This window comes from Chroicocephalus ridibundus, chromosome 7, assembly GCF_963924245.1.
Source record: "Chroicocephalus ridibundus chromosome 7, bChrRid1.1, whole genome shotgun sequence".
NCBI lineage: Eukaryota > Metazoa > Chordata > Aves > Charadriiformes > Laridae > Chroicocephalus > Chroicocephalus ridibundus.
Window position 1 is genome coordinate 21,809,205 of NC_086290.1, and position 19,349 is coordinate 21,828,553.

At 39.1% G+C, this 19,349-nt stretch overlaps 1 protein-coding gene across 2 annotated transcripts in view; it reads right to left on the bottom strand.

The window, feature by feature from the left end:
• The window catches only part of STK39 (serine/threonine kinase 39), a 101,337-nt gene that overhangs the window by 31,926 nt on the left and 50,062 nt on the right, over window positions 1-19,349 (bottom strand). For both annotated transcript variants that reach the window (XM_063340874.1, XM_063340873.1), the window contains exons 11-13: window positions 11,952-12,074; window positions 11,792-11,824; window positions 9,760-9,827 (exon numbers count right to left, since the gene is read on the bottom strand). In XM_063340874.1, coding sequence (XP_063196944.1) covers window positions 9,760-9,827; window positions 11,792-11,824; window positions 11,952-12,074 — 224 coding nt within the window. The remainder of the gene's footprint in view (window positions 1-9,759; window positions 9,828-11,791; window positions 11,825-11,951; window positions 12,075-19,349) is intronic.

Sequence of the window (19,349 nt, forward strand, 5' to 3'; positions counted from 1 at the left end):
TATCCACTGCCATATACATTACTGGAAGAAGGAAGAAAGAAGCTGATGATGGTTCAAGATTAAGTTTTAGGACCCAAAAGTTAAATGTACAAAACACTGTCACTACCATTTAATTTTTACATGTTCTTAGGTAAAAAGCAGATCCCTGAAATGATGCAGGGCCCACTTGTTAATCACTGTACTTCAAGAGGTAGCAGTAATACTAACGGCCAAACACAGCCAAATGATGCTTTCAAGACTGAAAAACAGCCAATGTCCCAATGAGACACTGTCATTTGGCTGTCAAGCTGTTGGAATGAAACAGCTGTTAAAGATCTACTATCTGTATGCCATCTACCATACAAAAGGCAGGCGTACCTTACAAGAAGCAGCCAAGTGAATTGTTACAGACACAATTAGATCAACTGTCCACAGCTCCAGGGCAGCCCACAGCTCCTCCAGCAGGGGACTTTACAACAGTTCAACCCATAGCTGACCAGTCCCAAGTTGCTTAAGACTTAATAGAAAATAGAACGCTTCCAATCTAGTAAAAATGGATGGGATATGATAGTAAAACTAAGAAAATGCACAAGTTGTGTTGTAGAAGAAACACAAGAAAATTAGCTGATACACCCAAGTATCAACAGGCAATTCTGCAAAACCGTGTTAATCATTATAGAAGTGACGTAGGAACATTAGGCCATCTGCTCCATCCACTGGTTTACAGCCCCAAGTCATCATTCCTTGAGAAAAATATGTTAGAACTAGAGACATTTTAGATATATCTATACCTAAACATACTTTTAAATAGGCTCTTCTCTGTTTCCGCAGCTACTGAAGCCAAATGAAAAGAATGTTATCAGCCCTTCCAACTTTTTTCCTTGTTACGTTCATTCCCAGCCAATTCAAACAGCAAACTCTGGAGTTGTTTTTTTTTACCTCAATTCTCAGTGACCCATTTCTCTGCATAGGCAGTGAAAAGCAGTATTCACTTGCATCATCTTTTTTGAGGCTCACACTTCCTACCTGCTCTCATATATCGGCAGGTGGAAAAAACTTAGACAAAGAGCTACCAGTTTTGTTGCTGCAGAAAGGGCCATATTAATCATCAGTTTTCCCTAAAATTATTCCTGAATTAGCACAGGAGTTTTTTTAGAAAACAGTGGTAAAGATTTAACTTGTGAAAAGCATCAGTATTTTTAACAAGTACTTGAAATACAATGAAGGGCACTACGCAGTTACACTGAGAATTTATTAATGTGGTAAAATCTCCATACTTGGTCAAAACCAGAAGTGATCTAAAACTGACTTGTTCCTAGAAAAAAGTGGAGTTAAGTACAGATGAAATCAATAACGTTCAAAAACAATCACACTGAAGTCATCAGTGAGAGCATTTCAATAACAGAGAGGACAATTGCCACGCACATAATCTGACCACTTTGTTAAACATTACAGCATGCTGTGGTTATAGTTGCCTTTCTTGGATATGCCAATAGTTTAAATTACCCCCTCCGAGTACGTCTGTGAAAGATCTCTGTATTTCTTGATACCAAAAATTATTGATCATTGCACAGTTTAAGGAAGTCAAACCTGTAATCTCTGTGTGACTGAAGCGATGCACCATCTGCCTGGCTGATGAGAGGTGGCAGAGTAACTAACAGATTAAACACACAAAGGCTTACTTTGTATGCTTCTGCATGCCTGGTGCACAAGAGAGATTATAACCTGTTAGTCCAGTGACAAGTTCTCCAGTACAGCGTTGTAAAATGGCCAAAATGCTTGAAGCAAAATTTCAGTTCTTTAAATCGGAAAGTGCGAAAGCCAGATCATTGCCAGGAGGCTAGGGGTACTTCAGAAGAGAGCTCTAGAAAAGTGATTTCATTTGTAAAATCAAGACAAAAGATCGGGTTTCTTTGTCCTTTTGTTTCCCCTCTTTTGTTCTGTCTTTTGTAAATAACACAATAAAAAGTCATAATGGAATAAAAAAGTACCTCTAGCGATTTTAAAATTTCAGTGTCAGCAACACCCCCAAATGCAATTGTCTGCTTCATTTACAACCACAGCTATGCAGGCTAAATGGCTAATTCCTTGCCATCTAAATATTTAGACATTCAAATCTTCTTGATACCCTAAATTTAATAAGCAGTAACAATATATTGATTCCTTGGCTCAATAATTATCAACTTTATATAGAAAAGTTTTTTTGATAAACTAATATACCAGTTCTCTATTAAGTAAGTGACGGTGTAGCAATTGCATCCAGGATTATTTTGGTCATAATTAAAATAAATTTTTAAATGTTCAATTTCTTTTCAATAAAAAATACAGCAAGGCATAAAAACATCCTTAAGTAGTGAGTACGAAATGCATAATTTACTATTTTAAAAGAGCAAGCTTTGAAAGAAATAATAGAGGTACAAAAGGAAAACAGGATTAGAATCAATAGCTTAATCAAGGGTTCCTCCTTACTGATTTCAGTCATGATTTAATCATGATTAAACAGGTTATTTAAATCAAGTCTCCATGCTGTGAAAATACAATTCAGTTCAGTAACCATGTCCCGCACCTCCCTTATTCCCAGGGCAAACCTTAGAAGTGATGGCAAAATAAAATATAATCACAGGTACATTTATTTCAAGAATTCCACAAATGGTTTTGTTTATGATGTTTGTTACTGGATCAATTCCCAGCTTATAGAGAAGTTTTGTTACTTTCCAGTTGTAAATCTACCACTCTGCTGGAAGCTTGTGGATTTCGTCATTAAATACATTGGAGAACAGAAGCCATTCTAAATAGCAAAAATTATGAGAAATAACTGCCCTTGGTGAAGTATACACATCATCCCCACTCCTTACAACAGAGATTGGAATGATAGACATTTTTTTTAAGATAACAAAAAACCGAGAACAAAGAAAAGAGAGAGAACTGAGAATTATGGGTTATGGTACTGAGCCAATTATCAGGCTCATTCTGCCTCTAGCCAGAATAGATTTTGGGGTTTGCTTGTTCACTGGAGTTTGTTTCTCCCCAAAAAAATCTAAGCCTCAAACTTAAACATTAATAACACAGGAGTAGGTCTACTAGGTACCTTCAGCCTTTCTGTAACTTTACATGTAATGAATTTTGTAAGAAAGAGGTCAAAAAAGCAGGCCTACATGAAAGCGGTAAGATCAGCACTTGAGCTTCAGCTCAGACTAGCGAGTGCTATCTCATCCTCGATCTTCTGGCACATGGAGGAAATCATATTTCACTTAAATCCTAATGACTCTCCTGCTGTAGCATGGCACAGGCAACTGTCTGCTGCTAGCTACACCTTTGACTTGTCATTCTGAATTGTATCTGTCTGTCCAGCTCCCCAGAAGACAGATTCCTCAGAAAGGATCAGAAAACACACGGTTTCCAACTGTGGTAAACCAGCTATATTAGCTGAAGAAATGTTTTTGTAGGAAACACAGACACGCACAAACTTTTATCTGTAAATAACACAACTGGAGTGCCATTACATACAATTCTGCCTTAGCGTTTTCCCTACACACTATTTTCAGTAAGATATGCAATAATATAGCAGAAGAATCCCATTTGCCAGTGCATCAAGTAAAAATTTTCCATTTACCCCTTTTGTTCTTCCCCAGCCTTAATTCATCTAGTGTGCAGGAACTGTATTAAATTAGGTCCTGGGACATTCCAAATTACCGTCAGTAAATTATCTTCCTGTCATAGGAGCTAATTTAACCATCTTAGATTGCTTCAGATAATTTGCAATTCTTACCTATTAACCATTAACAAGTCTCCTAATTTAACATGAAATGTCTCTGTTATTAATCTAAATAGTCAAACCCTCTGACAGTGACCTTCTCAAATCTGCAACTGTAACAACTTTGTGGTTGGACTGGAAATTTCGAATCAAGAGTGGTAATTCCTCCCCACCCCCTTTCCACCTTTCCCTGGTGGTATGAACAGTCCCGACCAAGCACTAAATCGCAGACAATTGCCTTAAACCCCTGTTTGCAGAGCTCCTGCGAGGGCCCACTGCCAAGACACACGGTGAGCACAGCCTCACAGGAGAAAATCTGGATTACAGGATTTCACTCCTCCCCACTCTCAAATTCCTCTTCCTCAATGAGACTGAGGATACAGAAGCATCAGTACATTTCAACAGAACGATCGCTCGGTCAGTCCGGGTCATAGTTACACGCCATGGCAACAGATCAAGCAACAACTGAGAACCAGCATTTTCAATTCATTGCAAAATTCAAGTACAGTCTCTTAATTACACTTGAGCTTTAAAATAATAATGGACTATATTAAGTATTTAATACCAGAGCCTTTCAAAAGCTTTGCGTGGAATTATCTAAAACACACTTCTGCTAATTTCACTTCTGGGGCAACATACTCCAAGACACAACAGCGGAAAAGAGAAATAAATTGGAAATTGCCACCTCCAACTGAAGAAGCAGCTCTGACAGTAGGCAATATTTTTACAAGTTAGACACACAGAGAAAACTACCAAACCAAAAAGGTAATAAATACAAGTAAAGGACAGAAAAATCAGATACTGAAGTTGGAAACCGTCCAGGCTAACAGAGTTAAATACCAGCACTTGTATAAAGAGTGCCATGGGATTCTTTAAAGATTATTTCAGAGCGCGAGTTGTGCTTCTCATCCACAACAAGGAATTTGCACTAAACAGAGTCTGGTGTTAATCTGGCATTCCCTACTCAATTACTGAATGAGTCCAACTCTGCTCTGCTTGGGAAAAATAACAGAATCTGACCATCCAGTAAAAGAATTACTGAAACACATTCATTCTTCTGCCAGAATTCCTCCTTTGGGAAGGTAATTTTTATGGGTACTATGAACCTTTTTCGGAACATACCACTAGGAAAAAAATGCAAACTATCATCTAAAATTTTATGGGTTTTGGTGTAGCATAGCCTCATTATAAAAGAGGAAAAAAACGAAGCCAGAGGAGCACTTACTTCCCCCTCTACCCTGCCCTTGCTCCTGTTGAAGGTTGCCCATCATCTTAGGCCCAAATCTCCATGCACTACTCTTCAAACCTTTTGGCCCACACTCCCAAGACTCATATTTCTACCCGTCAGGCTCTAAATGCCAAACATATTCCGGGCCGCAACAGAAGAAGTGGAAGGTGATTCTGCCCCTCTACTCCGTTCTCCTGAAACTCCACCTGGAGTACTGCATCCAGCTCTGGAGTCCTCAGCACAGGAAGGACATGGACTTGTTGGAGTGGGTCCCGAGGAGGGCCACAAAAACGATCAGAGGGATGGAGCACCTCTCCTATGAGGACAAGCTGAGACAGTTGGGCTTGTTCAGCCTGGAGAAGAGAAGACTCCAGGGAGACCTTATTGTGGCCTTTCAGTACCTAAAGGGGGCTTTATAAGAAAGATGGGGACAAACTTTTTAGCAGGGCCTGTTGCGATAGGACAAGGAGTAATGGTTTTAAACTAAAAGAGGGTGGATTTAGACTAGATGTAAGGAAGAAATTTTTTACAATGAGGGTGGTGAAACACTGGAACAGTGCCCCATCTCTGGAAACATTCAAGGTCAGGTTGGATGGGGCTCCGAGCAACCTGATCTAGTCCCTGCTTACTGCAGGGGAGGTTGGACTAGATGACCTTTAAAGGTCCCTTTCAACACAAACCATTCTATGGTTTAGTATATGGCAAGTGCCATCAGAGTTTTCTCTCCACCATCCCTTCTTGCCTCAGGACCCTGGGGAAATGCCTTCTCCCCTCAGGTGCTAGTCCAGCCAGCCTCCATCACACAGACAGGGCTCATTCCCATCTGAGATGCTCACCTTTTGCTGTCACCTTATCACATGGCCCCTCTCTGGGGACGCGAAAGGAAAGCAATGAAGAGGTGAGACCTTCCTGATCCTTCTCTTGATGTGTTTACTTCCCTTACCCTCTCATCCTCTCCATGAGTCAATTCATTCCTCTCATATTTTGCCGGTATTTACATTTTTACCCACATCAGTACTGATTTTTTTTAAACAGTAATTCTCAGCATCTAAAACCAGTGTGTTCTGAACTCATCAAACTACTGCAGTTTATATAATTTGATTGCCTCAAGTGAATTATTTTAAAAGAAAAAGTTTCCAACATTTTAGATGATATACTGAGCTTTGAGTCTTCAAGTCTGGCATCTAATGTTCACAATGTTTATCTGAATATCAAGCCATACTTTAAGAGCTATATAATAGCAGTAGATGAAGCATCACAGGAAATTGTTTCTGCCCTCATACTGTAGCTAACTTGCTCCATAATAATATGGTTCACAACTTATGGTTCATTTTAACAAATCCCATAAAAATTCTCTGATGTGCTCAAGTCTCCATCAGCTATATGAGTTAATGATCAATTTATCAAAAGACATCAACAGAATAGTTTAAAATCTGCAGTGGAAGTGCATAAATGCAGAAGCCCCTGTGAGGATATTAGCTGTTTACTACCTTACAACCCCAAAGGAATGCTGCGTGACACAAAGCAAGTCATCTACACCACTTTTATTCACTACAAATGCCAAAACTAAACTAGCAGTATTTTTACTTTCAGATGGTCAAAAAATGTTTACTCAGTAAGTTAATTACAACAAAAGAGAGCAGTTAGGGGCTCTTTCTTTCTCCATATACAGCTGCCTTAAGTGTAAGCTCATTCACCCTGCAATGCTCCCAGCCTAAGGACAGCTGCATACTGTCCTGTCCATACAGGCTGGAATGCAGAAGGTGGCTTCCTGCGTCACCCAGGACTGACCGTGAGTGACTGAGGGCCTCCAGGTTTACATTCTATGATACAGGATGTAATTTATTTTTCAGACTTTTATGAAGGAACCCCATACAACTGGCCTTCTGCTAACAAAACAGAAAAAACAGCTGAATTAGTGCAGAACAGATTACAGCACCCGTTCAAGCACTAACACTTTGATATTCTGAACACTACTGTCCTCACAAAACAGCATCTCTGTAACTCGTCACTTAGGTTACTGGGTCTGGTACAAGCTTGTCAATGCTTCACTGGAATGCCAGCCTCAAACCTACTCTGGCCTTTGTTTAAGGTAAGGTCCAAGCACCAAGACTCTCTAGGGCTGGGGAGGGAGACTCCTAATCCTATGCCCATAAAGCAGCACTATACTGTTACCATAGTCACCACTTCTCCAGAGCTGTGTTTTCTGAATTTGCTCACTGCAGCTAGACCTAGACCCAAAAAATGCAGGACGCAGGAGTCCTCTACTCTCAGGTACAACCACTCACTGCCAGACCAGGGCCGCTATTGGTGTCCCTAGAAGTACAGGCCAAAGATTTTAACAGAATATACTGACAGATACTTGACACTGACTGGAGAATGAGCTGAGGTAACTCCCCACAGGTAATCTGATTGTGGAAGAAACATAAGTATTTTCTTAGAAGTTAACAAATAATCATCATCTCCTTTCCCCAAGTAAGGTTTCTGTTAACTTAGCAAAGAACAAGACATTCAAATATAATTCTTGACAAGTATTCATCAGACTGCACAGCTCTGCCATGCTCACAGCAGCCTCAGCTGTTCCCCTCCCGGGGTCAACAGTGGAGGGGAAGCACAATGAGGGACCTTGCTAAACACAATGTCTATAGCAGCCAGCCAGTGGCTGCCTCGAATTTCTGTGAATGTTCCGTAAACAAATAACTCTTGCCTTTAAAGTCACAAATATGAAGAAACGCTTAAGTACTAACTCTGAATCTACACCACTCGGCAGAAGTATAGGGTGCTTGTAGCCCTCGTTCACAGACACGCACTTTGCAAAGTCCCAACTAAAGGAAAAGTGCTGCTCAGTATACCCTGCACTCCTATATTCCCCCCAACCGTGCACACACACACTTACCATGTGCTAGCTCTGACCCTACTCACATGCTCAGGTTTCCATCAGAAGGAAACCCAGACACACGGTGCAAAGATGCGTAACAGCCCACCTCCTACCACTGAGGCAGGACACAGCCAGAGCTCACACGGGGACGGGAGCATTCACCGCAGAGCATTCTTCCCTCCAAAGTCAGTCAGCTTAAATTAACAAAATTCGCTCTGCAAAACTATGCATTGATTTTAGTTTTTTCCAAGAGATTGCCAATAGTGTTCACACGCACCAGAGTATATCTGCTGTTCAAGACTACTTTGTTTTGTTTAAAGGAAACCTTTCTGGTTCCTAAAATTGAAATTATTGTTTCTTCCCTCTCTACCAATAACCATCTAAACCTTCATAATTGTAACACATTAATCTAGTTGCTACAGACTTGCTTTTAGTGAGGGGAAAGGAAGAGAATTTCTCACCCATCAATTAAGAGGATTCTTAACAAGAACAAAAGTTCATTGTGCAAATGAGAGTTGGGAAACTCAAGTCTCCTAGGATCAATCTTTCTTCACTTCTGGCTTAAGAGCTGCAGAAAACAAAGCATAATCCCTGACATTTCACTGTACTTGCAGGACTAAAACGTTTGCCCTGCGGATATGCCGACACTGCAAGTAACTGGGTAGAGGCTAATCACTCTATAGGTTTCATTGTAATGTAAAAATACCCAGCGCACCTCACTAGTACATCCACGTAGCGCTATGAACTGCTCTGTTTTGTAAACGGTTTCATCTACCTGTCTGGCAGCAGAGAGATGAAAAAGAATATTGATAGCATAACTGGGCAGTTATGTAAATTGGACAACTAAACCAAATCCAAATAATCTCTAAGTCTTTTCTCTCCCCACAATAAAATTTATTACTCCTCCCTTCAGTAAACAACGTTTGGCAGCCATATAATTTTTTGCAGCTGTCACTAGAGAAGCAGTTGAAGAAAATGGAAGATAAGAGATTTTGGAAGCTGGTACTCATTCTGTTAGATTTTTTTTTTTTTTTATTACTATCAGTTTTTGATGCTACTGTTTTAAAGCTACTTGTTATGCATAAATCTGCTATTTGTTTCTAACACACTGGTTGCAATTTTGTAAATATTTCTCCATTGGACTTTTTATCTTTTTGCTAGCACAAAAACCCCATAACATTTAACTTTTCCCCATAGCAATAATTAAGAGTTTACAGCCTCTGATAGATATCACGTCACTGCAGACTAGATGTAAACAAATTTTAAAGTGAGCGGCAGTAAGTTTTTTAACTAAGTTGACCATTTAAGGAAAATGGCTCTAAATATATAAAAAGTTATCAAAGCTTCTTATGAAAAAATACTTTTATCCAAGAACTAGACCACATAATTAAACAATTCAAATCTTAGTTATAAATTGATTTTAATTAAAGGTAATCTGACTCATTTTAACTATGCATGAATTTAAGTCAGACAACATATTTGTATCCATTCTCTAAAATATCTGTCACTTCTCCACAGTGGCTGATCAAACTTGCCAGTGAAAAATGTTTTGAGTAGGCAACTTGTAATACAGCTATGGTTTATTTCTGTCAGAGGCTGACTGCTGAAGTGTGAAAGAAACTCATTAAAAATCTCTCACTGTGATCCTGCATTGCAAGGAAAAAAAAAAGAAAGAAAATACTTAATGAAGGGTACACTTAGCCTGAAGACACATTCATATTCTGCTTTTCATTTTACACTATTTCAGTAAGCAATTAAAAGACAGCAATTAGTCACAGAAACACTATTCATACTGGTCATACTGGGAGATTAAAGAGGCTAACGCTTATTTTATGTTAATATTATGGAAGTAATGAGGGAGATCAAGAATAATACGGCCAACTAAAAAGGAATGCTAAAATAAACAGAAAAATCTCTTACCTTAATCTTAAAACAAGATTCACCGCACATGGAACTTCACTATATTCGTCACTAACAGCAGGCTGAGACTATTAAAGAAAAAAGCAAAAAGTCTTATAATGGATGCCAAAGGAAAAAAAAAATCCCCAAATACTTGCCATGTTAACAGTTTGAAGTTAACACAGAATATTTTACACATCTCTAACTCAAAAACCTTTTAAAAACTTTCAGTAACACAGTCTAAAATACAGCTGATACCAGTAAAACTGCCATATTTCAATTACAGAGATACAAATGATAAGGCCTGCATAAAGCACTGAGTGTAAGAGCTTTTAATCCACCTTGCATCAAAGCTCCAATAACCTATTAAATAATACGCACGCAGTGAGAACACCAAGCTACTACTCACATTATTTTTGTGTAACAGCTTTGGTTGTTAAAGAAGTCTTGCATCTACCCATCTGCAAAGAACTAGTAGCATGTCAAAGCAGGCATCACAACTCGGAGAGTGTCTTTCACGGAGAAAAATCAGGAATACAGATATCTTTCACACTATCACTCCTCCCTCACACTATAATACCCTCCCCAGCCCTCAACTAACATTTATATGAAGCCTCAAGCAAAACGTGTATCCAAAATACAGAGTACCTCGGGGTCCTCTACCCCACTATGGTTTCATACCCAACTGGGCATATTGTCACCACTGACAGAAGCCTGTTCAAAGGTTACAGTCAAGTCCTCCAAAAATAAAGACTTGCACCACAAATCGCATTTGATTTTTTCCAACAGTTTTTCACATCAAAGCTACTTTAAAAAAAAAAAAAAAGTATTACACAAGACCTGTATCTTATTATCTGTGTATTTTTAAAAGTTAATGAATAGTCGGAAAATTATTAAATCACTAAAAGGGGACTAGATTTTTTTCTGCTTCAGTAAGTTCCTTCCATTCATGTAACTACTACTATTATTTTCTTCAACAGACCTGTTATTTCAGTGTATAGAAATGTGCTGCCAACAGATGAACAGGCACACACCAACGATGACAAGCTGCACTAGTCTCAGTTCCAAGTCATCTTCTGGAGCATTTAGGAAAACAAAAATCAGCAGAAGACTTCAAGCAGAAGCTTTTTTATCCTTCATAAACTAAACAACTCATAACAAAAGAGTTACCTGTACAAACTAAGTCACAAACTGTAGAACTCTCAATTTGTAAGACATAAAGAGACTGTCTGGTGAAAGTTTTGTTGACGTGTTTTTTTTCTGTACTCAACTTACATAAGACATCTCAGATGCTGAAGTGCTATGTAAACTAGCTCTGCAACGGAAAGACTGAGGTCATCACAGGAGCTAACGGGAAGAAACCTGGCAGGAAGCTGTTAGTCTTTTAGAAGATTTCTATGACACCAATGAAAATCAGAGAATCTAAAATTGCAGGTGAAGTGGCAAGGGTCACTCACCCAAGGAACAGACATTTTTAAAAGAGCACTTTGGCTGTAAGCCAGTAATGCTATTAAGCAATTATTTATAGCAGCGATGCTTCCCACACTCTCAGCACAGGGCCATGAAACTCAATATGATATTTTATTCCTCTGAATTAATTTGATATGCCACAGTACTGAACTATTGTACTGTATATGGGATGAAGCATTTTAATTACAAGCTACATGTCGTGATACAAATCCTAAGAATGAAAAATTATTTGGAGATCTTCTGGCTACTCCAAAACAGCAATCATTACTCCGACAAAAAGATGGCAATTAGTGTGATCCAATTATGAAGATTCATTAAAAACAGACAAATTACCTATTTTAACCAATTCTCCTGGGCACAAACATAAAGTGACTTTGAATTTCCTATCCATTTTATCTAGTGTGTGCTCAAGTTAATTGTTACAGGCCCAGCCACATACAGCTCTATCCTCACAACTACTTGCCATACAAGGCTGCAGAACAACACCTCCGCCTTAATTCACATTTTTAATAACAGAAATGAAAAAGAAATCCCTTCACTCTAACACTTGGAAGAAAAAAAAAATTGATAAAGACATTTTTACCTCTGTGTTCTCCTCCTCTTTTACTCTTCGTGACTGGAAAACAAATGGCAGTGAGAGATGAGCTATGCAGTTTACACATTAAAGATCTAGAAATATTAACAATTGACATCAGACAGAATATCTTGCAGAGTGTAAATGTCTTGGCACAAACAAAACTTACCTTTTCCTGAGAAACAGCAGCTTTGCCTTCCTCACTCTTCTCATCCATTTCATCATCACTCCATTCCCAGTCCCCATCTTCTGTTTTATGGAGGTGACCACTGGAACCTGGTACTCGTCTGACCTACCAAAATAGTAAGTGTTTGACATTACACAGACATCTTTACTCTTTATTGGTGTTCTGGTTAATCAGCAATTCTTTGGGTTTTTTGTTCTATATATGCTTTCATTAGTTTCCGGGAAGAGTCACTGGCATACTGGAATAATATCTGACCTCAGGCGTCATGCTTGAGCCAATGGGAACAGCTAAGCTATACAAAATTCATGTAAGGAAACGGGCTTTGAATATATTTTACAACTGCTTAGGAACGAGCTCAAATAGATGACAATTGCTTACTATGAACTAACCCTTGAAATGAAAGGAGGCTATTCAAGGAAGCAGAAGTTACACAGACAAGGCTGTTCTTGGGACACAAGTCTTAAAAACTTTAATTGTTCTGCTAAAACGTTTTAAAATGTGTAAAGATGTCAAGGATACTTTAAAAGTAAAGTTATCCTTACTAAAAAACAAAAAAAGCAGCTGCATGCAGACTGAGAAGGTAGGCAGGCATGCACAACACCAAACTAATTGGGCAAACTCCTAGAGATCAAGCAGTCTAATGAGGCTTAATAGGAGTACGCAGCAGCTAATTCTGAAAATCAAATACTCTTCTGATGCCATCTTGCTCTTTTTCAGAGCCTGACAACATGCTTGTTTTCCCTGGATCATGTTCAGGCTATTTGAGCAAAACAAAAGAACATCGAACAATTCTTCCCACACCTTGGTGTACATTTATGAGACCCAGGAGATGGCTGGAAGCACAGCACAATAAGCAGCAGCCCCACTGGTGTTTAGATTAAAATCAGTTTCTCTAATTATTTCACATTACTGAACCAAGACACAGTTCCCACCACACAACTTCAAATGCTCGTACATTTGAGAGGTAAGCTCTCCAGCGCCCATCTGCTCCTCTCTCTTCCCTTTTGCACATACAAGACTAAACTAGAGTAAAGGGTGAACTTCCCAGAACCTCAGCACCTCTGTACCTTTTTCAGTCCTTATGATATTTCTTTCTTACATTTCTTCCCTGCACAATAGGATAAGAGTACCCTACCCAGGTTCTCTGTATTTTGTACTCATTTGAAACTGAGAAGAGGGGAAACCTATGCAGGGCACCGGGGAAATATCCTCTTCCATCACTAGAGGGACTAATTCTGCACTATTTTCACCATTTTCCATACCAGGCTCCTAATGCATAAACTGAGCAGCTCTCGCTGCCTCAAAGCTTGGTACAAGAAGCTTGTGTGTGTTTGGGAGGGAGGACCAAGCAGAAGTCAACAGAAGCAGTAGCACAGCAATTTCTTACTCAGCTGCAATCAACCCCGGCACAATCAGTGGGCTCTTACTGTCTACATCATCAGGGATTAGCACAGATACAAGGTAATCTAGCAGACAATTTTCCGGTGCTTGTGGATATAGTTTGTTATCCTTCAAGGAACAGTCCTGACACAGACTTTTGTTTAACAGCACAAGCATTTTCCCCAACAGCTACACAGGAACCTGTAAGAGGACGTCAACCACAACCAAACCCATGCTTTTCAAACAGAACAGAACAGAATAGAATGGTTTACAGACACATTCACACACTACATCATGCACTAATCAAAATCTCTTCTGCATCCATTTTCAGTTGTTCTGAAGACTTACTCTAACTAGAATGATTTTAATGGAGCTTAATGATGCTGGCAGAGAGTTATGGGAGAAAGCTCTACTGATGAAGATGGAGTGCATTTCAAGTTTTTAAACAGATTGCCTTTTAATAAGCAATAAACAAATGGCTTAAGGAAATGAAAATAAGTTACTGCAAAATAAAACACCGTGTTAAATTAAACAGTTTTCTTGAAAGGTGTCTGAAGGCAGAAAAACAAAAGTTTAGACTTGTATTCTGCTTCAATCAGACTGATTACCACGAGCACACATATTCACAGGAAAGAAATCATAATTTCAGCTATAGGAAAGTAGCCAACCTATTCAACCTGCAAAAAATGTGAAGTTGTTGCCTATGACATTATTTTATTGGTGGGTGTGCTTAACACTTGCATTACTTAGCAAATTAATTTGCGTGACTTTTGATTAACAGTAGCTTTGCTCAGGCTCAGTTCTCGTTAACGCCACAAAGACTCAGTCACGTAGGGAGGGCATGTACCCTAGATGCGGGACAGAGCAAGAGCCGGGCATCACGTCCGGCTTTTCATTCATCATAAACCTGTACAACATCAGACATAGAATGGAAATACATTAGCTTAAATTTCTGTTGTAATAGAAAGCTATCGTAACAGACTCGATACTAGTATAGCGCTGCTTCTCTTCAGATTTTTCTAGTGTCTTTTCCAGAGCACGTTCATTAAAATTCATACTGGTAGTAATACATGTGAAGTATTTCAGAACACTGCTAGCATTTTACCATATTCAGCTCACATTAATAAAAAGCAAAAACACATCAGAAGTAGTAAAGGAATAAAACCTATACTGTACAGCTAAAGCCTTTTAGGCTTTGAGTTTGGCACAGCCAGAGAACCAGTTTAAAGGGCTAAGATAAAACAACTGAGACAATCTACTAGCTTGCTACCGTGGGAAGAGACAATCCCGAGATGTCCAGCATGGCTGCACCATGACCTAGCTGGTTATACAGTGAGCAGATTCAACCCACCAGCCTGGGAGAAAAACTAGTCTTTTTTTTCTTTTCTGAATAAGTTTTTTTGTAAGATTCGTGAGTTAAAACAGTCCACCTTGAGGTCAGATAGCAAAGACTGTAAGCAAACAGGCAGAAACAAGAAGGGCAGTGAAAGTGAAGTTGGATTATCTTGTTTTGGCAGCAGCAATCCCTCAGGATCCTCAGAATCACACACTCTAAGATGCTTACAACGCAGCATCATGACTGGAGTGCACAATCTGCCACACCAAGTCTCCTCAAGCTTTCATTTGTGCTCCTACAGCTGTGCAGACAAGACAATTGAAAAATTAACATGGAACACAGTTAGCTTGCAGCCAAATCAGCTTTTTAATTTAGCTGATCATGAGCTAGCACAAGTGCTAGAGCCTGCATAAGAGGAGAAGCTGGAACATCATTTTCAGTAGCAGCCCCAATCATCCATAGTAAGAAAGCACTGTAAACTCCCCAAAAGTGATAGACATAAATATGAGCAGGGAGCAAATATATCCAGACACAGCATACATAATAATACATTAAATAATGTCAAAAGTCCTAAGACCTTTTGATAACCACAGGATAAAATCAAAGCAATTTTGTCCGCTAAAGAAACAGATTCTTCTTGAACACTTGTCTTTGGTCACCAAACACCTGTCTTTTGCACCACCCAAAGTCCTAGTTTGCTAGGATACAATCTATCTTCTGCTCTAACTTCCCCCCCCCCCCCCCGGCCCCACCTCACAAAACCCTGCAGAATTTAATATAAAGGTATGCCAAGTCTCTACGCTAAAATCTTCTGAAGACTTACACTTAATCACAATCGAGTCTTTCCGACCTTTTGGATTACTCTTGAAGTGTTCGCCGCAGTGTGGTAAAGCTCTATATCCCTTTTGTCCTTACAGGCCTAAACAACCTTCAACACAGGAAAAACACAGGAAAAACCTTTTCCAGCAAGTACACTAAGGGTTATTATAACAGGCCTGTGTGGAGAGGAAAAGAAAAAAGGAAAAAAAGGAACAAAGATAAGCAATCACTGAGTGGCACCGGAGCCAGAATTGCTCTGTCAGAAATGCATCTTTGTCAGGGTAGAAACAAAGAGAGCGTTTCTCTAGATGATATTCTCATATACCTTACTGTTTTGTTTCCTTTCCATTTACAAGGGCAGGTGTGCAATACACAGAACTGTTTTGCTGAAGAATAGTTATATGCATACATGTACTGAAATGTAGCCTGTTAGGCACTTACATTGCACAATAAAAGAAGAATCTATGCCTCAGGTGTCAAGCATTTGTAGCAAAAAAACATTACGGTATGCCCGTCGGGGGAGAGGCAGGGAAATGATTATCCCATTTTCTCCCATCAAACCATAGTACCCTATGGCAAAGCTTACAAATTCTTTCCTTTGGTGGTGGGCAGCTTAAGCTGCTCTTTGAAATGCTGCAGCTTGTAGAAGTTCACGAAAACGCTGCAATGGGCCAACACAAAAATCACTACATAGAAATGATGAGGAGAGTTCATGGGGACATAACGCTCAGCTGTTACCTAAAAAATAAACTAGATGTCTACTGACAGAAGGTTACAGAAGGCTGTGTTCACCACTGTACAGACTATTCATTTATGCTTTGCCAATAATCTCAGCCTCACTGGGTCACTGCAGGAACCCATGGAAAAGCTGATAGAAACAGCAGCAGATCTGAAAAGATCACACAGACAGACATCAATAACATCATCAAAGTATTTTCAAACAGCCACGCTATTCCTATCCAAATTCACAGAGACAATGCAACATGATGAATGCCTCAGAGAGCATCTAAAGTCCCAGCTCTGCTCAACAAAAGTGTTTTTCGAAATGTATGTTGAAGATACACTTTCCAAATATGGACATTAAGAGTTTTTCTAGCCTCAAAATAAAGTGCTAAAGGAAACTAACGTGAATGAACAACGCCAAGCGTATGCAAGGCAGACCATTCATCTCAACGTGTAGTATTACTCTGTGAGGGAAAAGAATTACCTGAAGACAAGAAGGAAGGAAGTTCAAACCATGCTTATCTCAGAAACTTGAAGACATAACTCAGGAATGACTACTGCATAGCTCTCAAAGGATGCCATACCGTGTTCAAGAAACAAAGCAAGCCCAGACTTCGTGCCCTGTTTATCAACGTCTGATGAGATTCAATGACACTTTACCCTTGAGAGAACACATAAACCTCTCTCTTCTTCTGATTTTATTTCACAATCAAGTATAGCATTTCCCTCATATGCGCTGTCCTTCAAAGAATGCACTATATCCTTCCTGATTCATGCTATCTCAAACTCCTGTTGTTTATGTATAGACAGTTAAAGTGTCTTCTTTCTATGTTCCCCTTTTCTTTCTGTGGAGGGATTTTTTAGGACTGTAAACATTATTTGGCAATTACATCCATGGTTTGCATCATAATGACATATTGATTGCAAATTCATGATTCAACCTGCTGGAGAGAAGACATCTCTGCAGACCTCCATATGCAAGCCTAAATTTCTCAGTGGACTTCAGTCCAACTTGTCAATCCCTCTTTTGTCAGTGTTGAAGTTGGCAGGAAAGTTCAGCAACACGAGAACAGATGCCCATTCTCAAATGACATTAGCACTTGGTGCTATAGCTAGTTTTAATTCCATGTTCTTGTTCAGATCCAGTTTGCTTCAGATGATTGATTTGTTCCAACCAAATTAGTTTCCTTACAAGCTAGTGTAAGAAGGGTTGTCAAAAATTAATATCTGAAGTGCTGGATGAACAGGGAAGAAAAGCCAAATGGAAGGTAGGAACAACAGTCTTAACACTGTTCCTAGCAAGAATATACAACAGGGATTGTATTTGGAATATTGCAAATATTTGTAATTTCACTACTGGTTATCATTTGAGATACAACTAGAAGACTGGTATCGAAGGCAGCATGCTTGCATTTCACCCCAATGATTACAGCATTACAGCAGCTGAAAATACTCTACATATTTCTCCTGATGCCCTGCCACAGGCCTCCCATTTTACAGAAGGAAATAAAGAAGTGGACAAATGAAGTGATTCATCCAAGGCCACAAGGCAAATCCAAAACAGAGCGTGGAAGTGAAAGAAACTTCTTGTATCTCTACAAAAATAAGGAGGAATTTCTTTTACATTGCACGCAGTAGCTATACAAATGCCATTTCTCCATCAGCTCTAGTCAAAATACATAGCACTGATAGTTCTTTATGCTAGGATTGTATCTCTCTCAGTAAATATTTCAGAGGGAAAGGGAAACAAGTTAAAACACGCTCAATTCTAATTTGGGTTTTATTGTTTTAAAAACCTAAATGCTCCTTCCAAAATAGGACCTAAACTGAATCATAACTCCAGCTAATAAAGAAAACAATGAAAGCCTTCAGCCTTACAAAGACAAATTAGCACATAATCGAAAACATATTTCACATAAATCAGAAGAGCACACAGGGAATAAAAAAATATTTTGAATGACTGGCATTTAAACTGCACCCAACACAAAAGCAGCTCAGAACATTGTAATCTACAACCAAAAGCAGTCTGTAGGAGGAAAAACTTAACAAGCCACTGACAACATTACCACAGCTGTGGAAGAAAGATATTATGAATATCAGCTGCAACAGAGAATGCTCGGACAGTTTAGTGAGTGAAAACAACATGACTACCACCAAAATATTAAGCATCGTATTATTATTATTGTTGTATATGTTGTTGCTGGTTAAAGCTTGTTCCAGTATACAGCAGAGTCACAAAGATTTAAGAATAAATTAAACTGCTGACAGAACTACTTGTCCTCACCCTTTTGAAGTATGATACAGGTAAGTTAACATTCCCAGCCAAAAAGAGCATGCACCAGCTTTCCAGGAGAATGTCTGCTTAACCAGATGAAGAGGGCAACTGTAAATCTCATCCACTGAAGTTTAGCCCAAACCAGCCTGACAGAGAGAGAACTCCAGCATCAGAATGCACAAGCTGCCCACATTTCCCAAAGCTTGATGAAAAGCAGGCTACAGCATAAGGAAGCAAAACATAAATTGTTGTCTTCTAGGCACTGATGTGCTTGTTATACGTAGATGTTAGAGACTGGGGAAAGAAGAATCTATTATTCATCACTGATTCTTTTGCTTCTGCAATCTCTTTACAAGTTTATTTTTGTAGGGTGACAAGGAAGGGAATGAACATTTTCAGGATGTTAAGATCTTTCTACTTCCTTATTCACAACTACTGAAAACAGCAAAGAACTGGGCCCGCTTACAGATTTAGTATTTTATTTCACTGTCTAATTTTTAAAAAACCATTAAAAGGATACATTGTGGAATAACAATGCATACACATATAAAACATTACTGCAATTCATACATGGTACAGCACATGATCTAAACCACATTAAAAATCCATTCTTTCGGTAAGAGTAGTATTACGCATCCGTTGTCTTTTTCCTCATTCTGCAGGAAGATGACTGAACTGGTCATCTTGATTTTTCCCCCCATCTCAATTATTTAAGCTATTTCTATTAAAGACTCTGGCAACTTAATATTTGGGAGGGAGTCCTGGATAGATGTAAAACATTTTAAACTCTGCTCCACATAAGAGTATGGCGACTTGAAAGTATGGTAAATACGATGCATTTGTGGCA